The sequence below is a fragment of the Neomonachus schauinslandi genome, chromosome 3 (assembly GCF_002201575.2).
Source record: "Neomonachus schauinslandi chromosome 3, ASM220157v2, whole genome shotgun sequence".
Classification (NCBI taxonomy): domain Eukaryota; kingdom Metazoa; phylum Chordata; class Mammalia; order Carnivora; family Phocidae; genus Neomonachus; species Neomonachus schauinslandi.
Window position 1 is genome coordinate 154,657,186 of NC_058405.1, and position 22,308 is coordinate 154,679,493.

General features: G+C 40.5%; 1 protein-coding gene across 1 annotated transcript in view; it reads right to left on the bottom strand.

Annotated features, from left to right (window-relative positions):
• Positions 1 to 22,308, bottom strand: part of HECW2 (HECT, C2 and WW domain containing E3 ubiquitin protein ligase 2) — a 225,631-nt gene that overhangs the window by 23,886 nt on the left and 179,437 nt on the right. The window contains exons 19-22 of the mRNA XM_021702919.2: positions 14,367 to 14,487; positions 12,620 to 12,733; positions 2,092 to 2,244; positions 222 to 320 (exon numbers count right to left, since the gene is read on the bottom strand). Coding sequence (XP_021558594.1) covers positions 222 to 320; positions 2,092 to 2,244; positions 12,620 to 12,733; positions 14,367 to 14,487 — 487 coding nt within the window. The remainder of the gene's footprint in view (positions 1 to 221; positions 321 to 2,091; positions 2,245 to 12,619; positions 12,734 to 14,366; positions 14,488 to 22,308) is intronic.

Below are 22,308 nucleotides of genomic sequence, written 5' to 3' on the forward strand. Positions count from 1 at the left end.
GTGTTGCAACAAATGAGAATAAATTTTCCGGAATAAAGCATAACTAAGACTTTAGGGGCAAGACAGAAGTAAAGGATCAGGAAAAACACAGTAACCATATTTGAAATTGTATTAGTTTCAGAAACCTAAGTAGATAAATGACATTGACAAAAGGTTCTTTTTGATAAAAGAAATATTACATTCTTACATGCTAATTACACAAGCAATAAAAATACTCTTACATTCTGAGAAGAGCTTTATAAAAGGGCCGTGTGAAGAAGGCATCCAACAAATACTGGTGTATGAGTGCAAGACCAAGAATCCTACCACTGAACCGGAACCTGTGAAGGAAAAGCACAAGACAGCTTACACGTCAGGGAGCAGTTCTAAATGGTTCTATTTGCTTTCTAGAATGCAGTCCAGCTCTAATCATCTAAGTTTGTCCAAGACTAATTGCTTATTAGGTCCATGAGAGTTTGAGTGCGTTGTAACCTGTGTTTTCATTAGGCCAATATTCACATCTACTTGAAAAAATCTGTTTCACTCTGATATTTAGAGAGATACTGCTCCACCTTCACCTCATGTTAATAATATCCACCATAGAGCACCCCACATGGACAACATGAATTCCCCGTGAGCATGCCTGTAAAATTTCCCCCAGCCACTTTTAAAAGATGACAGAATGAAACCGGTGGTGGTAGGGAAAATGTTGTCCCCTTCTAGTTTGTTTGCATGAATATTAGCAGGATTTCTCTAATACAAACCCAGTAGCAATTCCCCTTTTGAGGAAAAGCCCAATCTCAGAGTGAGACAGTTCCTATCTCTATTCTCTCTCAAACCCCACCACTGATGATAGTCACTATCCAAGAATTATGCATTGTGAACATGGGGGAGTTTCCTCATGGGACATTTGGTTCTCTAAAATTTGAAGGCTCAATTCTATTCTGAATCATTTTGGAAACTTTACTAAATATATCAGTCATGACTGGATTTGCTGAGAGGTACGCTTATTTTCCCTTTCAAAAATACTGCAGTTTCTACCTCTGTGAAAGTCTGATGCCTTCCAAAAGTGTAAATCCATGCTGGGATTCATACACTCCATTTGTAATTTTAGTATTAGGCAGCCATTTCAAGATTAATGTCCGGCAGCTTTGTTTTTCTTTTTTTCTACCTAACTTCGCATAACTGCAATAGATACAGTTAAGAGGACTCCAAATTGTAGCTACATGGAGTTAATTTGAAGAATAAGTCCTAAAAGTTAATGCCTTCCACCCACCAATATTAACCTTCATGACCCAAAGAAACTTCTTCCACGAGTCCTGCTTATTTTCACTAATAGTAACAACAAAAAAAGAACATAAGCAGGAAAAAAGCAAACAAGGGTTATAAAGATATTTAACATGTATAAGTGCAGGGATTAAAAAAGAATGTAAGGATGTTTGGAAAGAGTGCAATTTTGGATTTTCAGAATAAATAATTCCCAGAAGGGAATCCTATACCAGCTTTCCTTGATAATTTTGTGTGAAAAATTAGGAAAGGGGCAATGCCTGGCTACAAACTTCAATGGCTAATAGGGTAAGCACCACTGCTGGGACTCCACACCCATGTCCTTCTGCCAGGGTTCTCTTCTACCATCAATTCCTCCAGGGCACACCACTCTCCACTCCCTCCTACTAGAATACCATCATCACCCTCAGCCAGTGTCGCAGCTGCTCTGCCCCACCCCCCAGTGTTGGCCACTTCCCCAAGGGCTGCTCTAGAAGCTAGGACAGGACCTTCTCCCACCCCACCTCCGAGTTCAGAGATGCCCAAAGGTGTAGAGAGGGATCTAGGGATTTTGCCAGGAACCTAACATCATCTGGAACTTTCTTTCAATGGGGAAAATGTTTTGAATTCTGCCCAGTTCGCTTGAAATTGGTCTTTTGGAATATAATCTATTCCTAGCTTGGAGAATGTCCATATATTTAAATTTGACAACAAAAGTAAGAGTCAAATGAAACTGAAAGTATGATTTTCTCCAAGGAAAAAAGTGTTAAAAGAAATCTGGGTTCCTATAAAAACTAATATCACAGAAAGTCAACTGAAGAAAAGTGTTGGGGAAAAAATACTTACCATTCATGGTGATTGTCTACGAAAGCAGACATGGGACTTATTTGTACTGTGTATGTATCATTGGCCGAATATTCAAATAAGCCATAATATGGGTTAAAGAGTTCTCTGGATACGAGGAAGAAAAACTCTCTGGAAGGTCCACTGTAATCCAGCCTTTAAAAAAAAAATCACAAAAAGAATAAACAGTTATTATTTTTTCTATATATTGGGCACATTTTCTACAGAGTTCAACTTTTTTTTTTAAGATTTATTTATTTATTTGAGAGAGAGAGAGAGCGTGAGCAAGGGGAGGGGCAGAAGGAGAGGAAGAGAGAGAATCTCAAGCTGACTTCCCATTAAGACAGAGCCCGCAGTAGGGCTTGATCCCACAACCCTGAGATCATGACCTGAGCTGAAATCAAAGAGTCAACACTTAGCCAGCTGAGCCATCCAACAGCTCCCAGAGCTCAACTTTCTATATAACACTCATTACAAGTCTAATTGCCCACATATCTGGACTATCCAGAATAAATCAAATGATCATGAGTCCTGATCGCATCCATGTTTTGACCCAGAATAGCGAAATGGACATTTACATGAAGCTTACCCAAAACCAAAGCTACACATCAGATAATGGATAAAAAAGGCAATATGTCAATAATTTGCTTGTATGAATGTACATATAAAAAGGTAAATATTTTCAATGTCTGGAATGAGGTAATGGAGAAAGGAGTATATTGGGAATACTTTATTTAAACAGGGTAAAACCAGAGAGTACCAGCTACCTACATCCATGGGACATGAAGTCCTTATGGGTTTCTGAAACATTCTGAAGTGGGGGAAGAAAGAGACATTCGTGAATTGGTGAGAGGACAGGACAGATACAAGACCCCCTGGGGAGATCAGAGGCAAAAAAAAAAAAAAGGTAGAATGATAGGGTTCAAGGAAAACTTTAAATTATAAAACACCAAGGAAAATTATAGACAGTAAAATGAGGGCGTCTAAAGCTTCCTAAAGGTATTTGGAGAAGAGGCTGAAACTCTAGCACCTGAACTACAGTGTAAATTCCATTTAACTCACAAAGACATCAGGGTCAAAGTGAAGTGTGAGAAATGATGGTGTTAGCTTTGAGGAATGACAAGTGGCCAACAATGCTGAGAGGAAAAACGCAGCAAAGAGGAGTTTGCAATAAAGCAATCTGATACACTAAATTTAAAATGAAAACTATAAAGTCCATCTATCTCATGATGACAAGTTGACACATGTGTTCCAAGACAGGAGGGAATGCTGGAGGGGAGCAAAAGCAATGGGAAGCTGGGTGGTGGGATTTTATCAGACTTCTTTTGTTCACTGTATTGTTTTTTTCTCTTATGGATTTTCTCCATGGGCATTACTGCATATTTTTTTTAATGAAAAAGAAAGAATAATCATCTGAGCCTTGTCCAGTGATGGGACTGTGTGATAGAGAAAAATTACCTTATTAGAAGTGGAAGAAAGGGATGGGATATTAGTAAGAAAGATAAAATGGCTTGTATAGGTCTTAGTTGAGAGTTTAATAGAATTTACTTGGAGCATACTTCCGCTGTTCACATTCTACTTTGTAAACTTTTGCCGTATCTGAATATAGAGGTACTGTTATAAACTTAATACTTTTCATTAAATCAACTTTAAATTTACTTGCTTTTCCAATGTAGCCTGTTCTTACATACTATTTATGAAATTAGGATGTGCTAGCTTTATTTTTTTTCTAATACACATTGAAAGAAACATGTAAATATTTTAAAATGTCAGTTTGCGTAATAGCTAAAATCATCTCACACATCTCCAGTCCTTACTGCACTGTGGGAAATATGAGTGTAGACTGGAAACCTGTGTGTGCAGAAAAATGCAAACACAGCACACTCTCAGGACCAACGAGGCCTCAAGGTGACATGACGGAAGTGCTGTCTTCGGGCAGCTGAATATAGCTGTGGCTACCTGGTGACCACCGGCCTTTGAGACAATGCTAAGATTACCCTGGGGACTCCCGAAGCAGCACAGGGGCCGCTTCCCAGGCACAAGGATGCAGGCTGCCCCCTCTGCATGCCAAGACCAGGGCAGTTGCCTGGGGCTTCCTCCCAGAGCCCTACTTCTGGCCACTGACGCCACCAAGAACAAGTAGAATATTTCTTCCACTTGAACATTCTTCACATACTTAGAGGTGTTCTTTTCCACAAATATTGGAGTGCCTGTTATATTTTGAGTACTGATCTAGATGTAAAGATACAAAATTTTTTGAATAGTAAATTTCTATATGAACTCAAAGTTAAGCAGTTTCAGTATCCCTGGTCTCTGCACCCTCCTGCACTCCTGAACACTGCCACATCTTTCAATCTCCTCTCAAGGAAGGGCTGAGAATTCCCTTGCCGCCTTGGCCCTCTGCTCTGGACACTCCCCAGGGTGTCAAAGTCTGATCTAAAGGGTGGTGTCTAATACTGATCACAACACTTCAGGTGCGGTCTTGTCAGCACAGAGCTTAGAAAGAGCCCTTGTCTTCTCTTGCTGGGCACTCTTCCCTACTAATGCAGCTTAAAGCCACCTTGCCTTGTGGGGCGGGCACTTTGTTGACTCGCAGTGAGCTAGTCATCAGCTCAAACCTTTCACTGTGCTGCTTCACCCCCGTCCCCAAGACTCTCGCATCCTGTCTGCATGTCTGTATCTTTTTACAACCTGTGTACTAGACTTTATAATTCTTCCTACTAAGTTTCACTTTGTGAAATGTTGTCCACGTTCCAGTCTACCCAGATCCCTGTGGATGCAAAACATCCCTCTAAATTTACTATTGATGGTGAATTTCATCAGCAGACTCCTGTGTCTTTCCAGAAATAGAGAATGCCAGTTAAAGGCATTTTAGAAGTCATTTTGTCCATCCACTCATTTTATTGAAGAGAAGACTGAGGCTGAAGGAAAGCATGGACTTGGATCAAAAGAAAGCTGCAGGGAGACTCTAGGCCTTGACACAGGTTTCCTGACCCTATGTTTAATGCTCATTATTCCTTATGGCCTACTGGTCAGTACATTTTAAATGTTATCAAGACTGATAAAAATGTTGCTTATATAGCAGGGGTCAGCAAACTATGGCCTGTGGGCCAAACGTGGCCCATCCCCTGGCTTTGTAAATAAAGTTTTATTGAAACGCAACCATGCCCATTTGTTGACATGTTGTCTGTGGCTACTTCCCTGCTCCAGTGGCAGAACTGAGGAAGTACAACAGGAAATGTATGGCCTGAAAAGCCTAAAATATTTCCTATCTGGCCCTTCACAGAAAAAGTCTGCCAAAGTAGGATAGAAGAAAGTAGGAGGAAAATGCTATTTTATTAAAATACCTGGCTGACTATAAATCCTCCTCTTTAGTGAAGATCCTTTCAAGGCAATACAATTACTACGATATCGTAGGGTGTATGCAACCTTAAGAATGGTCACAACTACTAAGTAGGAGACTGTGAGTGAGCTCTGGTCTGCAGTGGTCCCTGGCCTGCAGGGGCTTTCAGACACAATCAAGGCACACGACTGATAAGGGTCACAGCTGAAACATGAGCTGTTTTTTTTTTTTTTTAAGATTTTATTTATTTATTTGACAGAGAGAGACACAGCGAGAGAGGGAACACAAGCAGGGGGAGTGGGAGAGGGAGAAGCAGGCTTCCCATAGAGCATGGAGCCCAACGCAGGGCTTGATCCCAGGACTCTGGGATTATGACCTGAGCCGAAGGCAGACGCTCAATGACTGGGCCACCCAGGCGCCCCAACATGAGCCGGTTTTATGAGTCAGTTTTCCTACAAAGAGACAACTGGTATAAGTAAACAGGTTTTTAGCTGCTTAAAATGAAACTGTGGCATTCAGATAGAAATAGCAGGTTGTCTTTGAGCTTCAATTCTCAGTGTTTTCATAATACTGCACTTATCAGAGTGTGTTATGATAATCTGTTTAGGCTTCTGCCTCCCCTATTGGCACATCTAGGCTGTAACCATACTGAGGGCAGGGACTGTGTCTTTCTCATTTCTGTATCCCAAGTACTTTATTTTTTTTAAGATTTTATTTATTTATTTGAGAGAGAGAAAGACAGAGGGAGAGAGCACTAGCAGGGGGAGTGGCAGGGGGAGAGGCAGAGGCAGGCTCCCCGCTGAGCAGGGAGCCGGATATGGGGCTCGATCCCAGGACCCTGGGATCATGACCTGAGCTGAAGGCAGAAGCTTAACCGACTGAGCCACCCAGGCCCCACTGTATCTCAAGTACTTTAGCCTGATACATCATAGGGGCTCAATATCTGTTGTTGAATCCATGAGTGGAGCTCTCTGATGCTCTCTAATCAACATAATTTACATTGTTATTTGACATCTAGCAGAAAGAATAATTTTGCACAAGCTCGTCTTCAGGTGCTATATTGATTCAATGACATTAGTAGGTCATGCCAATCCCTAAAAGACAACTCAATTTGTACATAGTGTCAGGATTCACTCAGCTCAGTTATACTTAGAAAGCCTGGTCTTGTCCTTTCCAGGTCTCATATCTTCTAATACGGTAAAGTTGTTAAAACAACAAAGATGGATCTCGCTGATCTGTTCTTTGTTTATGGTAAGAGTTGATTCTGGCTAAAGATAAGATGACTGTTCCCTGAAGTGTTAAACTGAAAAGTAAAACTCTTTTTTTTCCACAAGAGAGAACAAAGTTAATAATTCCTCAAGGAGGAAAATGGATCTTCTCTAACTGGTCAGGTTTTTATCTGCTGGTTTTTGGGGGTTTTTTGGTTTTTTTTAACTCTAACAACACTGACCAGGACCATTTTTCAAGTTTGATTTGATTATAATCCAAAGCTTAGAATGCATATCTGAGATCGGGTTGTGGATTACAAATTACATATGTCCACTTACTTCAGGAAGACATGTCCTGGCAGGGTACCTCGTGCATGAGCTCCCTGTAATAATGTCTTATGAACCTCATCCATATAAATAGTTAATATGACTCAGATCACGGGGATCATTTGTTACATTCCTGTTTGGCCAGTTAGGTTGGTTCCACAGCTAAAGGCTTGGCACGGAAGTACAGAAACTCTGGACAACGGGTGTGTAGCCACACGACAGCTGCATTTGAGGGCATTTCGGAATAAGCACAGATGTCTTTTGGGTGGCAGTGGAGTTTTGATCCCATGAAGAGCTGATAAAGCATTTTAAGCAACCATCACATTGCTGAGCCACCAGTACCCAAGTGGTCAGCAGTATCCGGTACTTGATAAAATAATTTTATCGTTTTATCCTTCTGTTCTTTATTTTCAACTAAAAATCAAAGTATTCCAATGGAAGTAGACTACTGAAGGAAAGAAGATGAAGGCGCTAGGAAGTCACACCGTCATTTCCTACAAGTTTTCTGGAAGACAGAAAAAAAACCTTTGCTTTCTTACTAGTTGGTTCAGGCACACATGGTCTACCTACTCATCTTCTGATTCAGCCTCAGATATTTATAGCAGCAAGGCATTAGTTCTTGAGCCACTTAAGAAGGCCTGCTGGGTGAGTAAGGAATTTTGCAAGCCATTAATATGACAAACAAAGTTTTACCTGGTGATGTCAAGCCCAAGTCTAGATACAGAAGCACCCTTCAGCAAGGTTTAGGTTGTTGAGGTTATCCTGCAAATGTCTCTTTTTGGAAGAAAACAAGCAGCACCAGAGAGTTTCACTTGAAGCTTTATAGACTTCTGAGGAATAAATGGTCAAGCTCAGGACCCTAAACAACTTCTAGCAAGGATTAGACCAGTCATATGTAAGAGATGCTGGTTATTTTATAAGCAGAGATGGAGGCAAACCGTTTCAGATCTCATCCTCTTAGTTACTTTCAGTTGCCTGTCTCAGAGAAATATCACAGAAGGAGCTCATCTGTTCTTAAACCCCTGAACTAAAACTGCTTGCACACATCCCCTCCCTAGTCTAAGTGTGGTTTTGCAAGACAGATGATTGATGCCAACAGATGGCACCTTACATATAATGAACTCATTCTTTCTTGAAGAAAGGTCCCTTTTACAGATTTGGCCAAGGAGGGAAAAAAGAGGCAAGGCAATCACAGTGTAAACATCCTTTCTTTAACCAGGCTATTATTTCCTTACTGTTTGGGGTACTGAGAAGTTAATGGCCCAGGACACCTTATCGGAACCCGATAGTCTACCTACCTAACTTTTGATAACACATAAGCCTTAGTTGCTAGGGCTTTTAATTCAGAAGAAAGTAATATGCCGGAGAACATGCAGTGCTCTACCGGCCTCCTTCCTAAAGAAGCAATTTCCAGGCAGACAGAAGCCCAACAGAGAGAGGCAACCACAGCATGCAATTTCCTACCACATTTTGTCAAGATGACTCAGTTTCCAGCCATTCTGCCCCTGCTGACCTGCCACCCTCCCTACTTTGCAAGGGCAGATAACCAAATTAACTTGGGTGGAAAACGTAATGACTAGAACAAAACCTCCAGTTCTGACCAAATTAAATCACAGTAGTTTGCTTAGAAACTGTCAAAGCATAACATGAAGCTTGGAAAAATAATAATTACTTGAAAAATAATAATTACTTGTCTACTAATACACTTCCACTAACAGGCTCTACAACTCTATATTTTAAAAAGTGAATATATCACCGATATTCTGAGATTAATTTTACCTCACATGGATTTTGTAGTCATCCTGCAAATTCTGACTATAAATTTTCCCATAATTTCTCTTGATTCTGCTCTTCCATTTCAGAACAATCTATATGTGTGTTTCAGACCTATGCAACAAGACAACCTAAAGCAGAGCTGAAGTCTCTCTGTGAATCTGTTAATTCATACTTTCTTGGAGTGCAGGCAGACGCAATTTTCTTAAAAATAAATCCCTTCCTCTTTATGCCCTAACTTCTCTATTGTAAATAAAGACCCTGATTATGACAGGTAGGAAATATAATCATTGAGATAGTATCAATAAGAATTGCAAAGTACTATTCCCTCATAGAGAAAATAAACTTGACATTAGCAACACAAAATACTACTCTACAGGTAGACCACTACCCCTAATAATTTGGACTTCACACAAAATTAACTGTTTCTCTATACATATAACTCTACTGACCTCAAGTGCAGAAGGAAGCATACACATACCCAAAATTACCCTGGTGGCACCCACTCATCAGACAATAAGGAAATAAGAAAAGTTTGGGGAAACATTTCCTAAATCTCCCCAAATCCTAACTATATCCTTTCTTTTAGTAAATGTTTCATTTTAGAATAGTTTTTTATTTACAGAAAAGTTGCAAAGATAATCTGGAGAATTCCTGTATACCTCATACCCAGTTTCCCACTTACTAACGTCTTACATTAGTATAGTATATTAGTTATAGTTAAGTAACAGATACTGAGGTATTATTATTAACTAAAATGCATACTTTATTCAGATTTCCTTAGTTTTTACCTAATGTCCCTTTTCTATACCAGGATCTCATCCAAAATACCATATTTACATTTAATTGTCCTGTTTCCTTAGGCTTCTCCTGGCTGTGCCAGTTTCTCAGACTTTCCTTGTTTTTGACGACCCTGACAGTTTGAAGTTGTACCGGTAAGTTATCTTATAGGACGTCCCTCCATTTGGATTTACCTGATGGTCTTCTCATGAATAGACTGATATTATGGGTTTTGGGGACAAAAACTGTAGAGATCAAGTGCCAGTTTCGTCACATCATATGAAGGTCCCATACTATTAGCATGATATATCACTGTTGATTTTAACCTTGATCACCTGGCTGAGTGTTTGTCAGGCATCTCCATTCTGGACTTACTTCTTTTTCCCCTTCCCAAACTGTGCTATTGGAAGAAAGTCATTATGTACAATCCACAGTTAAGGAGTGAGGATTTATGCTGAATTATTTGGAAATCTTCTGTACAAGAGACTGGTCAACTCTTTATTTATTTAATCACATATTTATATTAGTACAGATGTTTATTTTATACTTTGGGTTATTATAATCTAATCCTACTTCAATTATTTTGGTGCTCAGATAATTCCAGTTGGGAGATCTTTCAGTTGGCTCTTGAATTCCTCTGACATAGCCCCATCATTGTGGAAATTTTGAGCACTTCTCTACTTTCTGACACTACAAGATATTTCAAGCTCCATCTTGTATATTTCCTGCACCATCCTAGAATCAGCCATTTCCCCCAGGAGTCCTAGTTCCTTTTATTGAAGAATGATATTAGAAACCAAGATCTAGCCACTGGGTGTATATGTTTTTAAATACCCATTACTAGGGCTAGACATGAAGAACTTACAAACGGATACATTTTGTGAGCGTTAAAATTAATGAAGGGAAAGTGACAGAAAATTCCCAGCTCCACATTTATAGTTCCATAGAAAAATGTAGGTAGATTTTCACTTTGGGTATTTATTATAATCCAGAAAGAAATGGCATGATCTAATTTTAATGCGATCGAATCAGTGTCTTTGAGAAAGTGACAAAGTCTAAAATAACTTCTTAATTTTATGTTGTTTTGAGGTTTCTATTTTTCAGCAAGAGTGCTATATTCTTTCAAAACAGCATTATGTATTCTCAATGCCTTAGTAGCAAAATGAAGTCTATAGCTAATAATCTCTATGTATGATATTGACATGATAAAGCCATAAGACCAGAAACTACTTGGCCTTACTACTCCAGCTTCAAAGGGCCTTACACAGAGGGGCTTGATTATGGTTGTTCCTGATGGCTGAGGTCACAATTCAAAGTGTCCCCCTTTTGTTTTCCCTCTGGGGTTATGGCGAGGAGACAGGTGATGGAAACAGGAAACACGTGGACATTGGTGGCAATCAGATAGAGGTATCAAGCCACACTCAGCCTAGGAAGAGATGCCATCAGTCCAGATCACAGGGCAACTACTTTAGGATGATCAAGCATGATAAGCATCTGCTCTATTCAAACTTAAGTACCAGGGCTTCCAAAGACTCTTGCTTACATCTCTGAGATCTCAACAAACTGCGGTCCAAAAAAGAAGGAAGGCAGCTGGAGTTCTGGGGGAGGAAAAGTATTCTCATCCAAATGAGACTGGTTATGTAAGGGAGTATTTGGAATTCCATGCACACCTATGATTAGGCTTAAAACATTTGCCTTCATTTCAATTGTGCACCTGCATCTTAAGTCAACTAGCATAAGCTAAAAGTCCATTAGTGCGCTTCAGTAATGAAAACAAGTCTCAGGCAAGCTTCTGCCCAAATTTTGTCACCTAGTATTGTTTTCCCATATAATATTTTACTTTAAGCTAGGCACAGCTGGGAGACTATAAATAGAATATGTGACAAGAGCAGGGGTTATCAGTCAGCTGGAATAGTGAAAAGATCCTTGGGCAGGAAAAAGTTCTGATAGACCAGAGTTCAACAGTTTTGCCTCTATCCAGTGCTGGTCCAAGAGCCCTGGATGAAAGGCCTAGATTTGAATCCTGATTTTACTGTTACCTAGTTCCATTCACACTTGCAAATTACTTTATACTTTGGAGCCTCCAAAGTAGCCATATGTTGAATGGCTGACTTTGTTGGATATTACTCCTATGAATCTATAATCTAATATACTTTATTCCTAGGCAGGACTGAGAAGGGTAGCTTTAAAATGATCCAAATTAACAGAGTCAAGAAGACAACCACAGTTCAGGCCATCATGTGGTACCTTTTAAATTCGCTCTAGTGATGGCTGGGTTACGAAGAGGGTGCTGAGACTTGAAACTCAGACCTGAAATGAGGAAGGAGAAAGGGGTCTGGACAAGATGAGAGCTGTCACCTTCTGAAGTGTTATATAAGAACTGCTATGTTTATTTGGATGCAGTAAACAGTGTGTAGGAGTCTTCACTCCTTCATCTCTTAACCCTTATCTCTATGAGCATACTCATGGAAGAGTCATAGAAGGCCAGAGATGCTTGTTTATGGCAGGTTATTATTTTGGTAGGTGTGTTGCTGTTCCCCCCGCCCACCTCCCCAAAAAAAGAGAAAAACTGGCAACAGAGAAATAAGAACCCAGAGTTCAACAGTTTTGCCTCTATCCAGTGCTGGTCCAAGAGTCCTGGAATTACTGCTGTAGAAGCTTCCTGGTAGGAGAGCAGGATTCTAATTCGTGATTCCGAAACTGAGCTTATTTATTTAACAGGTGAAGCGCGATCTACTTACACCCAGTGCAGACAACACGATCACAGACTTTAGAATTCAATTCTTGTTTTTTCCCTCAAGGCCCCACTTTTTCCCTTTAAGAAAGAGATGCAGAGAGAAGAAACCAAACCAACCTTCTGCTCTCAAAAATGATCTATAGTTACGAGTATTTACCGAAGAATTTCTCTGTCAAATGATTAAAAAACCAGAGAAAGCCTTAAAAAAGAAAAAAAAAAAAAAGCCGAGAGGTTTAAGTGTCTGAGAATGGCATTTCCTGCCAGCAGGGTTTCCTGTCTCAGGCAGCCACAGCGACCCTGTGGTGACACATCCCCTCCGCAGCTGCAGCCGTGTTCCACACATCACTTCTCTGTTCTACTCACCCTTCCTCCCCGACAAATGTGACGTACAGCTTATTTCTCTGCAAGTCTTTTCTGGAGTAGCCCATGATCTGATTAAAAGCATCTTCTAGTAAGTGATCTCTTCTGATAATTAACCTGTCCATAAAAAGACAATGTGAAAAACAGATTATTTCCTAACCCTTATCTTTCTAGAACTGGGCACTTTTGATTCTCTTTTCATTTACCATAGTTAACTAGCAGAAAGGGGGAGTCACTTAATACATTGCTAGCTGTAATAATGTACATTTGTCTTGAACTCTTAACAGTAGAAGTAAAAATTACACAAGTGAATTGTTGGTAAGCAGAGCACTCCGCCCACAACATATAAAAACAACTCCTGAGTTCTTTCTGGATGGTCAAATCAATTTATCCCAGAAGGAAGATGATTATAAAACAATACAAACACAAAACTTCTGTTTAGTAAAGGAAGGACAACCCTATGAGGTAATGTTTTAAGCATGAATGCACCTAGACAAGGAATTCAATTACTAAGTATGCAGAGGGATGACGGTGAGAACCAGGAGAGGAAAAAAAAAAACTCTCCATGTTCTCCAAAGCAGACATATTTATGCCTGTGTTTAATTTAATTTTTAAATTAAGTGAATCTCAGATTCCCCAAGTGACAGATACAAATGAATGATACTTGTGGCCAATTAATCAACTTGTGATGATATTAATGAAAGTCATCCTGAAGCAGATAAAATTTGCCTTTAGTTCAAATAGTCACGGAAAGGGAGATGATAGGGAGTCTGGACACAGGGAAGCCTGAGCTCAAGACCTTCTTTTTTGTTTGTTTGTTTTTAGTAGTCTCCATGCTAGGCGTGGAGCTCAGTGTGGGGCTTGGACTCATGACCCTAAGATCAAGACCTGAGCTGAAATCAAGAGTTGGACACTTAACCGACTGAGCCACCCAGGCGCCCCTCAAGACCTTCTTAAGTGAAGTGTGGGAAAGGCAAAGCTCAGAGAGGTAAGTTATTTGGTCAGGCTGATGTGTGTTGAAGGGTGAGGAAACTGGGACCTGTGAATATACTTGAGCCAGCCCTCTCTGTGGGGCAGTAAGCTGGGGAGCTGGGGGACGGCTCCTGGACCTCCTCTCAGACACCCAGCATCATGGCAGTGTGTCAGTGCAGACCCTTCCTCCTCTGCCCTCTCTCAGGGGGCACCGTGATCTCTGGTGGGTACATGGGGCAGGGGTGGAGGCGGGGATGAAGGAAGGGTAGGTAAGTAGGAAGTGAAAATAATTCTAGGCCAAACAACATGATGATGTTTAAATTTAAAGGTGGGTAAAGAAAGGCAGAAACAACAGTCATGATATATTTCATTGGACAAGTGAAGCTTATTTCACAGAACAAAACAGAGCTGAGCAGTGTTCCTACACTCAGGTCAGGTCAGGAGACAGTGATGTGCAGGAGAAGACACTGTGCCAGCCTTTTATCTAATAAATACACTGTAAGTGAACAAAGAGGCACTTTTCAGGAGAAACAAATTAGCCTTTTATTTTGCCTATATTTTTACATGGAATGTGGTGTTTGTTTTAAAACCTTAAGCTAAATGGTACTTAATTCCAGGACCTCGTCTTAGATGATCCTGTAGCTGACACATGCCAAAATAATTACACCGACTAAAACAAAGGCTGTGATCCCAAATCACAATCAATTTCCTACATTCCCAACTGCATCTCATCCTTTCACCATCGCCCAATCCTGAGGTCTGTATCATTTTGACTTACTTCAATTTCCCTGGGCCTTGTCCGTATCCTTTAGTCTCTAACTTCCTGTAAAAGTTCCTTAGCTTGGCTTCAAAGTCTCGCTTGTAAGGGGCTGGAGCCCGGGCATTGGCACGCTGAGTACCTATGGCAAACCACAAAAAGAGAAGGGTCCGTGTTTGTGCAATGTCCCGAAGTTCATCCCATCACCATGACAAAATACTGCCAGGGGGCTGAGACCACAGTCAACAAGTGAAAGGAGGTAATTATTTCAGGGCCTTCACTTTTCACCTCCCCGAGTCGGAGGCTCTAACAGAGCTGAACCGAAGTCTTAAGATATTTCTGTGTGGCACTTTGGTGGAGAAAAGCAATCCTCTTTGCATAGTTAAGATGGTGCCCGTGTGTGTCAAATATGTTTCCTTTTTCAGGCCAAACTAATATGAGTCAAACAGAGTTACTCATGTCTAATGGTAACTGTTCAGGGTGGAATATCTCTGCTTGAGGCTGAGATGGTATCATGGCAATTAGACAGGAAGTTACAATGTGAAAGTATGTGGTGTATAAAGCACAGTGGTGTAACAATCAGTTTCCAGGCTTTGCCCTATGAAAAATGTACAAAATGTCTTTTAGATATGCACCATAAGAATTATTTTAGACTTACAATCACATACATTTTATATTGCAGGGTAGGACAATCTTGATATAAACACAGAATTCAGACATAACTGTAGAGTCACATGTTTCCTGGCTGCGCAAAGAATAAATAATACTGCTATTTGTTGCACTCTTAATATGTGCCAAGTGCTAGGATCATCCACAGATAACCTAAAGATGTTTCATATGTCATCCAATGGTTTCATTAATAAAATGTAAAAGGAACACAGTTTGTTCCTCTTTCTGTAGAAAAGTCTAGCTTTGTACCACAAGGTGACTAACCAACAAACTGGGACAAAAAAAAATTGATGATAAATAATGGGAATCAGACGCAGAGTGACGACAAAAACACTGGACCTTTCCACGAACTATTTCGCAACACAATGAAAGGAACCGGAAAAGAAAAACTGTGAAGTCTTGTGCATTACATACCATATAAACTCATTAAATATTTCTTTAGTGAGTCAACTAAGTGATTATTATTCATTGCTAACACTGTTAGGTTCAGCAAATATGCCCAAAATGAGTAAGGTGGGACTGCTGAAGTAGATATGTTGGTTAGGAAGACAGAAATAAAACATCAAACAATTAGATAATAATTAAGTCCTAAACTAGGTGGTGAACAAACTATAAAGCATAGGGGACAAAACTATATAGCCTTGGGGCTGTACCCAGCCCTAATGACCTATTTTGCTTGGCATACAATTGTTTTTAAAGATTTTAAATTAACTTCCAACATTTAAAAATTAGGAGATTTCAAGTAAAAAACAAAACAAAACAGATTTTCATTCCCTTTGATGGCTGCATAATATTCCATTGTATATATATATATACCACATCTTCTTTCTCCATTCATCCCTGTCGATGGACATCTTGGCTCTTTCCATAGTTTGGCTATTGTGGACATTGCTGCTATAAACAGCCATTTGCAACGACCTGGATGGAACTGGAGGGTATTATGCTTAGCAAAATAAGTCAATCAAAGAAAGACATGTATCATATGACCTCACTGATATGAGGAATTCTTAATCTCAGGAAACAAACTGAGGGTTGCTGGAGTGGTGGCAGGTGGGAGGGATGGGGTGGGTGGGTGATAGACATTGGGGAGGGTATGTGCTATGTGAGCACTGTGAATTGTGTAAGACTGTTGAATCACAGACCTGTACCTCTGAAACAAATAATACATTATATGTTAAAAAAAAAAAAAAGAAGAAGAATCTAGCAGGAAGGGAGAAATGAAGGGGGGGAAATCGGAGGGGGAGATGAACCATGAGAGACTATGGACTCCGAGAAACAAACTGAGGGTTCTAGGGGGCATGGGTTAGCCTGGTGATGGGTATTAAAGAGGGCACGTACTGCATGGAGCACTGGGTGTTATGCACAAACAATGAATCATGGAACACTACATCAAAAACTAATGATGTAATGTATGGTGATTAACATAATATAATAAAATAAAATTTAAAAAAATCCAAAAAAAAAAAAAACCCAACCAAAACAGATTTTCTTTTGAAAATTCCTTGAGAATTCTTACAACAACTGGCTTGCATTTTCCTTGGGGCCACAGTGGGGCAGCTGATCCATTAAATGAAGCATGTGCCACAACCACTCAATGATACTGACTGCCTGGCCCCCCTCGGTCTTTGCATTTGGGATCAGCGTTCCAGAAAAGTAATGGCAAGTGAGGAAAGTAGAGATCAAGATGGAAAGGCCATCAGGAGAAGGCTTTATCGGGGCCAGGCCTTGTAAACAGAGGAGAATCTATATTCTGTGCTGGGCCAGGGCAGCAAGAGCTGGGAGAAGCACCGCATGCGTGTTTGGAAGGCACCAAGGAGACTAACCTAGAGCACAGGGGAGTGCTGGGGAGTCACTGGGAAATTTAATCAGATGGTTGGAACCAAATTATGTGAGGAATTTTTCAAAAACCTAGCTGAGGAGTTTGGGCATAGTGCAGTGAGCAGCGGGAAGACTTTGGAGGTTCCTGAGCTAGGGAGTAACAAACACACGGTGTTTTTTTAAAGCAAGGGTTTTCAGAGTGTGTTGGGCGGATTCAGGGTGGGTAGGAGGGGAAGCGTCTTGAGGGAGGGGACCTGGGCAGGAGTCCTTGCAGCCCTAACATGTACAATGTGAAATAAGAATCGCCTACAGATAATAAGTAAGGAAGAGACACAGGCAGCTCTAATTGTAACATCAAGCTTTTAGACAGTAACCGTAACTGTCCTTTGTGAAGCGCCTGCTATGCATACGGAACCACGCACTCTCCAGAGAGGATCTCGGGAAATCCTCACACGTTCACGAAGCAGTCATTATTATCACCAGCAACATCGCCACTTCGTAACTAAGGAAACTGAAGTCAGATGCCAGTGAATGGTAGCTTTGGGATTTGAGCCAGGTCTATCTGACACTACAAGCAGTGTGGGAAACGCTGGTGGACAGGAGCGTGTGAAGCTTTATGCAGATTGTGCTGGAGACAAGAGCTGTTCAGGTGGGTATCCGCCATCGGCACTTGAACACACAGTCTTGGAGTTTCGGCGAGAGATGAGGGCCACACCTGTGCATTAAATGAGTTAGTGTAGTAGGGTGCTTTGTGAGGTGCCCTTGAATAAGTGTTAGCTGTTACTGATATTATCTGCAGGGAGGTGAATACTAAAGACATGGGGAAATGTGTTGGGGTGTTAAGAATGGATTTTAATAAAATTGGCTACCAATGATACGTCCAGAGGTCTGTTTGCATGTTTATGAATCTTTTACCCAAGGATCTAAGATCTATGTCACAAAGTAAACAAATAAACTTGACCTTAAAAGCTCTAGGATACAGAAGAGCCCTTAATGTGGTGGTTTTCAATCCTGACTGCACATTGTAATCACTTAAGAAGCTTTAAAAAATCCCAGTGTTCAGGCCACACCCAAGACATATTACATCAGAATCTGTGGGGTGGGACCCAGGCATAAGTGTTTTATGCAGCTCTCCAGATGAATCCAATTTGCAGCCAAGGTTGAGAACCATTATCCCCTACAGGAGGGTCAAAAGTAACCAATGAAATATCTGGGGATCATCTAGAGACCAACACAGAGGCAATGCTTCCTGTGTATTTGAAAGGCATCATTTGCAACATGAAGGACTGTGATCTCTCTGAGCACAAGGCTGCACTCTTGATGGCTAAGTGACACGGGGGTGTAGCACAGGTCCACTCAGGGGTGGCAGAATAAGGTTGTTGGTGCTGTAGCCTGAGAAACTGTAAGCTAGTACCCCTAGACAGCTCAGAAAGCAGCCATCATGAGTCAGCTTTCAAGAGTGTGATCATTAATAGGGAAGAGGAAAAACAAAAACAAAAGACTGAATGAAAATCTTTTAGGACTCAAAAGAAACATGATTCTAAAGTTGATTGCTTAAAAAAAAAAGCACATATACTATTGCTGTATAATTTGAGACATTTAAAAGGATGTGCGAGGGGCACCTGGGTGGCTCAGTCGTTAAGCGTCTGCCTTCGGCTCGGGTCATGATCCCAGGGTCCTGGGATCGAGCCCCGCATCGGGCTCCCTGCTCGGCAGGAAGCCTGCTTCTCCTTCTCCCACTCCCCCTGCTTGTGTTCCCTCTCTCGCTGTCTTTCTCTGTCAAATAAATAAATAAAATCTTTAAATAAATAAATAAAAGGATGTGGGAAATGCCATAATGCATTCCCTCATTATCAGAATGGACACTTAATAAAAATTAGTTCTGACTCCATTTATGCTCTAGATAAAGAGATTCAATTACAGAAACTCTGGAGACAGAAACTGTTAAATGCAAAAATTCTTTTGCCAATAGTTCTATTATGAAAAAAATCATTTACACATTACTTCATGGTTTAAAAATTACAATAAATTATGCTCTTGGCCCTTGTCAAGTTCTTAATGCAAGTCAGGTGTCCTGCCAAGAAATTCCAGGGCAGGAATGATGTTACTTCCACTTTAGAAATAAAAAAATGATCTTGGAAGATTGAGCTAATAGAATCATATGGGAACCGTAACTGTAAGTAAAGTTCTAGGATACAATACTCCTATAGAGAGAGTAACTTTATGGTCTTTATGGTCTTAAAAAAAGGAAGTCAGATACAAAACGGTCAATGTTACATTTAGGAAGTGATCAAATAAATGGCTGACTTCAAGAGTAGTCGGCATTATGTTAATTATTTGCAGGAAAAATTTCAGTAACAGATATTAGGGTTTTTTCCTTCATCATTGCTAGGCAGACCTGAAGTACGATAATAGTAGGGTACTATTTCCATTTATCATTATGAAATTGCATATTCATATACAAACTAGAGCATTCTACCTGACAGAATACTTCAGGGGATAGGAGAAATATTCTGGCATCAAATCACGAGGAAGTCTGGGTGTTTTGGATCCCAGGTGTGCCACCAGGATCTTAGATGGCTTTGGTGACTGGTGCTCACTCTGCACTGGATGGGACAAAGCTTGGCCTAATCCAGCATGGCTCTGGTCTCAGTACTGGGATGGCTCAGAAGCCCACTTCTTTCCTGGTTCACTTTCTAAAAAAAGTCTCTATGACTTTTTTAAAAATTTATTATTATATTTTTTACAATTCCCTGTTAGTGCATGAGAACAAACCATCAAGCATTATAATAATTTCTGAAAGACTCCATCTTCTGGAACATAGCTCAATAATGAAAATTAAGGGGAAAAAACCACCTCCAAAATGGCTGCCCCAAAGCACAAGCATCAAAGTTCTTGCATTTTTGCTTTATTCTCCAAGAGTAGTGAAAGGCCCTAGGTCACTGCTTTGAGCTTGCTGATGCTTTCATTTACACAGTATTTTTATTTTTTTAAAGCTTTTATTTATTTATTTGACAGAGAGAAAGAGAGAGAGAGAGAGCATGAACAAGGGGAGGGGCAGAGGAAGAGGGAGAAACAGGCTTCTCGCTGAGCAAGGAGCCTGATGGGGGACTCGATCCCAGGACCCCGAGATCATGACCTGAGCTGCAGGCAGACACTTAACCAAATGAGACACCTAGGCACCCCTCATATACACACTATTTTTAAGAACTAATTTAATAAGCTGATTTTTTAGACCTTGCAAATCAGAAGAGATATATTAAAAGGGGAAACTTTTGAAAGCCATGCCAGGGACAGGCATTCTCAGACAGCATTAGGGGTGGGGGTCAAGGGAGACGAACAACAACAATAAAATAAAAAAAACACCTGTATATTGTGACAGAGACACATTTGGCTTTCTTTCAGTCTCTGGAATCACAACTTCCCCATCTCCACCCACCCAGGGACCATCCTTCATTTGCACTGTTTGGTTCGTAGTTCATCTTTGTGGGGCTGAGCAAAGAGAAGAGAAGGAACACTTTTTCTAAAAACAAGTACAGCTGACCCTTGAACAACATGGTTTGAACTGCATGGGTCCACTTACATGTGGATTTTTTTATAATAAATATAGTACAGAACTGTAGTATTTTCTCTTCCTTACGATTTTCTTAACATTTTCTTTTCTCTGGCTTACTTTATTGTAAGAATGCAGTATATAATACAAGTAACATACAAAAATGTGCTAATTGACTGTTTATATTATGGGTAAGTTTCCTGGGAACAGTAGGCTATTAGTGGTTAAGTTTTGGGGGAGTCAAAAGTTATCTGCAGGTTTTTTGCCTCACAGGGGGGTCGGCACCCTTAGCCCCCACAATGTTCAAGGGTCAACTGCATAAAGCTACTTCAGGGACTGTGGGCAAGATGGGGGGAGGTAGGAAGAAGGGAGGAAAGGAGAGCGAGAAAGACAAAAGAGCAGGAGATGAGAAAAGCAGCAGCCACGATGCTGACTTTCAAGGGAGGGAGGGAGGAAGAGAGGGCCGTAAGGGGTCTCACTGTGTGGTCGGAGAAATAATGCCCTCTCATACGCCATGCCCTCAAGACAACCTTCAGCAAAGAACCACACGGCTCTTCAGTGCTCTCTGGTTTGTTTAATTCTGTTGCGTGTGACCTGGTGCCCACCTAGCTTCCAGATAGTCCGGTTTTAGTCAAGTACTAACAGCTCTGTACGATGATTCCCCCCCAAACCATGACATACCTTAAATGCACTGTGTATAGGGAAGCAGGGAGAAATATAATGTATCTGTGAAAGAGTTTCAGTAAATGGTGGGTTAAATTCTCTGACACTTAGTCATCGCTTTGGTTACACGGAAAATTCACATAAGTGAGCACATCTCCAATAATATTAGATAAATTAGGTGTTACTGCATTTAAATTCCTAGAAATGTGGAGTTACAAAAGGTCCTTAAATAAACTTCTGGGTCCCATATTTGGCATAAGAACTATATGGTGTTTGGAAAGAGTTTTCCCTTCTGGCATAGCTAAGGTCAGGACTGGCATTATAATGGTCCTAGAAAAATAAACCTTCACATTCCAAAATTTTGACCAATTTTAGGTGAGCACTCTAACAGCTGCAAAAAGCAAGTCAAAGTTTCCAAAGCCCCTCTCTCCTCTGCACTTGAAAAGACATGTAAATGTGCTCAAATAAGGGAAAGTATGGAAAGTTTACCAGATCCCGAGGAATTCTGAAAGATCATTCAAATTTGTTATTGTCATAATTTTCACAATATTATGCTCATACCACTAAAAGGGATGAAATTCTGGTCACAAGAAGCAGGAACAGACCACTTTAAAACATCCGAAATGTTTTTCACAAAAAAAACTTCAGGAGAGTGGTAGAAGGAGATGCTTTTTACTCAAAGAATCAGAAGATTACTCCACAGGGTAAATGAGGCTAGCTACTCTTGGCCTTGTAAGATCATGTGGAATTAGTTACAGTAACTTACATCGATATCAGGCAGTTCATCCCAATTTCAAGATCAAATAGAGCCCCCTAAAACTGAATAGGCCAAAAATACAGCGATGTTTCTCCCTGTAAATTAAAGTCACCACAAACACTGCTAGCAATTTTGGGTTCTACATCTCTTTGGAAAATGGTGGACTCTAAATGTGCTTCCAGAATGCATTTTACTACCACCATGGATTACTCATGTACATGTGATGTTAAATGATTAGTCACCATTTAGAATGTTCATATAGTCTCAAAGAATGTTTAGCCAGTCTCCAAGAGCACATGCCTTTGTAGGGCTCGGAAAGGGGCAGAATCTGTTGATCTACCCTTTTCTTGGGGAGGATGGGCTGCAGAAAAGCCCCGGGAAGGAGATCCTTGACTGAAATGAGCAATAACCCACACAGCTTCATTTCTTTAACCACAAAGCATCAGGTAAAGGGATAACCCATTTGAACTTCATCATAGGATCTAAGATAAAGACCAGTCAGA